Below are 1,869 nucleotides of genomic sequence, written 5' to 3' on the forward strand. Positions count from 1 at the left end.
CCTGCACATCTCCCACTGGGGATGTGCCCGCAACCCAGGTACATGCCCTTGACCGGAATCAAACCTGGGACCTTTCAGTCCGCAAGCCGACACTCTATCCACTGAGCCAAACCGGTTTTGGCTTAACTTCACTGTTTTTAATTCAAGTGGCCCACTGCCCTGCCCTGTTCCCCCTCACCCAGACTCCTCAGTGCCAGGAATGGGCAAAGGATGCCAGCCCATGTCACCCATTACTAACTCTGGCTGAAATGAGGAGGTCCCTCACTCTTCCTGAAAAGGCATTTTGATGGAAAAGTGCCAACGAACATAGATCAGCACAGCACCTCTCCCTGCACTTCACAGCGACCAGGAGCTGAGAGCTGTATTTGAAGTTCAGTTTCCCGAGAGGCTAGTGTGGGTTCCTGCCACAATGAACGCTTCTACCGTCCCTACCACAGCTGCTAACTGTTCCACCCCTGAGCCCCACATCCGATGATCGTGGTGCTGGCGAAGAGCACCAACCTTCTGAACCCCAAATTAACGGCCACTTCCCCGGCTGGTGATGGCAATCCCAGCATGCGTCAGCGCACCCAGTGACCTCCTGGAGGGGCAGTGAGGGTTGGCTGTGTCCTAAAAATCTACTTCTTATAGGAAAAACCACTGGATTGGAGCCAAAGCCTTAGTCAAATTAATCAAACCAAAGAAAGAGGGTCCCAGAGAACGACCAAAGTCAACCACAGACAGCCCTCCCTGGCCGCTGGAGTCCTCAGACGCGGCCTCGCCCAGTGCTGCTCAGCCTCCAAAATCGCAGCCGGAGCCCCCGGAGGCCCCGCCATCATGCTCGAACTGGGTGGAAGAGCGAGATGCCCACAGTGTGCCTGTGGGAAAAGGTAGGAGAGTGACCGGGCTGCAGGTGGGAAATGAAGGGGAGGACCTCAGGTCTCCCAGGTGGACAGGGCAGCACCAACGAGACGGCGTGCTGGGTGTGCACACGTGTGTAGGCGCCTGAGGGGGTGTGCTCCCCCTTAGGTATGTGAACAGCCAAATAGAAATTATAAACCCACGTCAGTGTTGTGGTGGTTTCGTCCCAGACAATTTAGTTCCTTTAGCACGAGAAGCCTCGCCCATCACATACAGGTGGTGGTCCTGGAATGTCCAGAGCGGATCTCCATACAGTTACCGCAGAGAAAGCCCAAGAGGGTAAGTTTTGGGGTTTCCTTGAATCTGCCAGGCCTGGGATCAGCCATTTCTGGAGGGAGACCCCGGTGCATTTAACATGTAACAGACACGTGCAAGGTCTTCAGCACGGCCTCGGGGCTGAGCTTTCTGTCCCTGGAAAAGCAGGTGCGGTTCTCTTCTCCCACCTTCCTGGCCTTGAGTCCTCCCACCAGGGGGCGCTGTACCTGGACATTTAGGGCTGGGGTGGGCGTGAGCCAGAGGTTCCGAAATGGGTTTCTAGTTGATGTGCTGCATATATTTCATCAGGTCTGAGAAGCTGTCAGTTATAAGCTGTAGGATTATGTGCTCATAGGAAGGAAATGAACGGGTGGTGGCAGTGACGATTTTGTCAGAATTGCCACCTCGCCGACCGAGATGGGAGAGATGCTCGAAGCTGCATCCTGAATTCAGAGATGTAAGGTTTGGGGGTGAAATGTGCATCTTACAATCGATTAAACAAAGCCATCGTCTTAAACGTGCTTTCGTCTTCACATTCACGTTTAAATATCATTGTGTACATGATTTACCTACAAACCTGCCCAACAAGCCCCCTGAGAAAGTAAATGTTATGAAGGACACTAGGGCTCTCTGAGGACCAGGGCCGTGCCTGAGACCCGTGTGCTCTCAGCGGCTGGCGTTACAGGAGCTGACAGGGCCCAGGGCCTGTGCCCA

The 1,869-nt window shown here is 54.1% G+C and overlaps 1 protein-coding gene across 1 annotated transcript in view; it reads left to right on the forward strand.

The window, feature by feature from the left end:
• CCDC88C (coiled-coil domain containing 88C) overlaps positions 1-1,869 on the forward strand; it is a gene marked incomplete at its 5' end in the record, with an annotated part of 133,104 nt that overhangs the window by 112,807 nt on the left and 18,428 nt on the right. The window contains 1 exon segment of the mRNA XM_015571294.1: positions 631-869. Within this exon segment, the coding sequence (XP_015426780.1) occupies positions 631-869 (239 nt within the window).

Source organism: Myotis davidii, unplaced genomic scaffold (assembly GCF_000327345.1).
Source record: "Myotis davidii unplaced genomic scaffold, ASM32734v1 scaffold732, whole genome shotgun sequence".
NCBI classification, from domain to species: Eukaryota; Metazoa; Chordata; class Mammalia; order Chiroptera; family Vespertilionidae; genus Myotis; species Myotis davidii.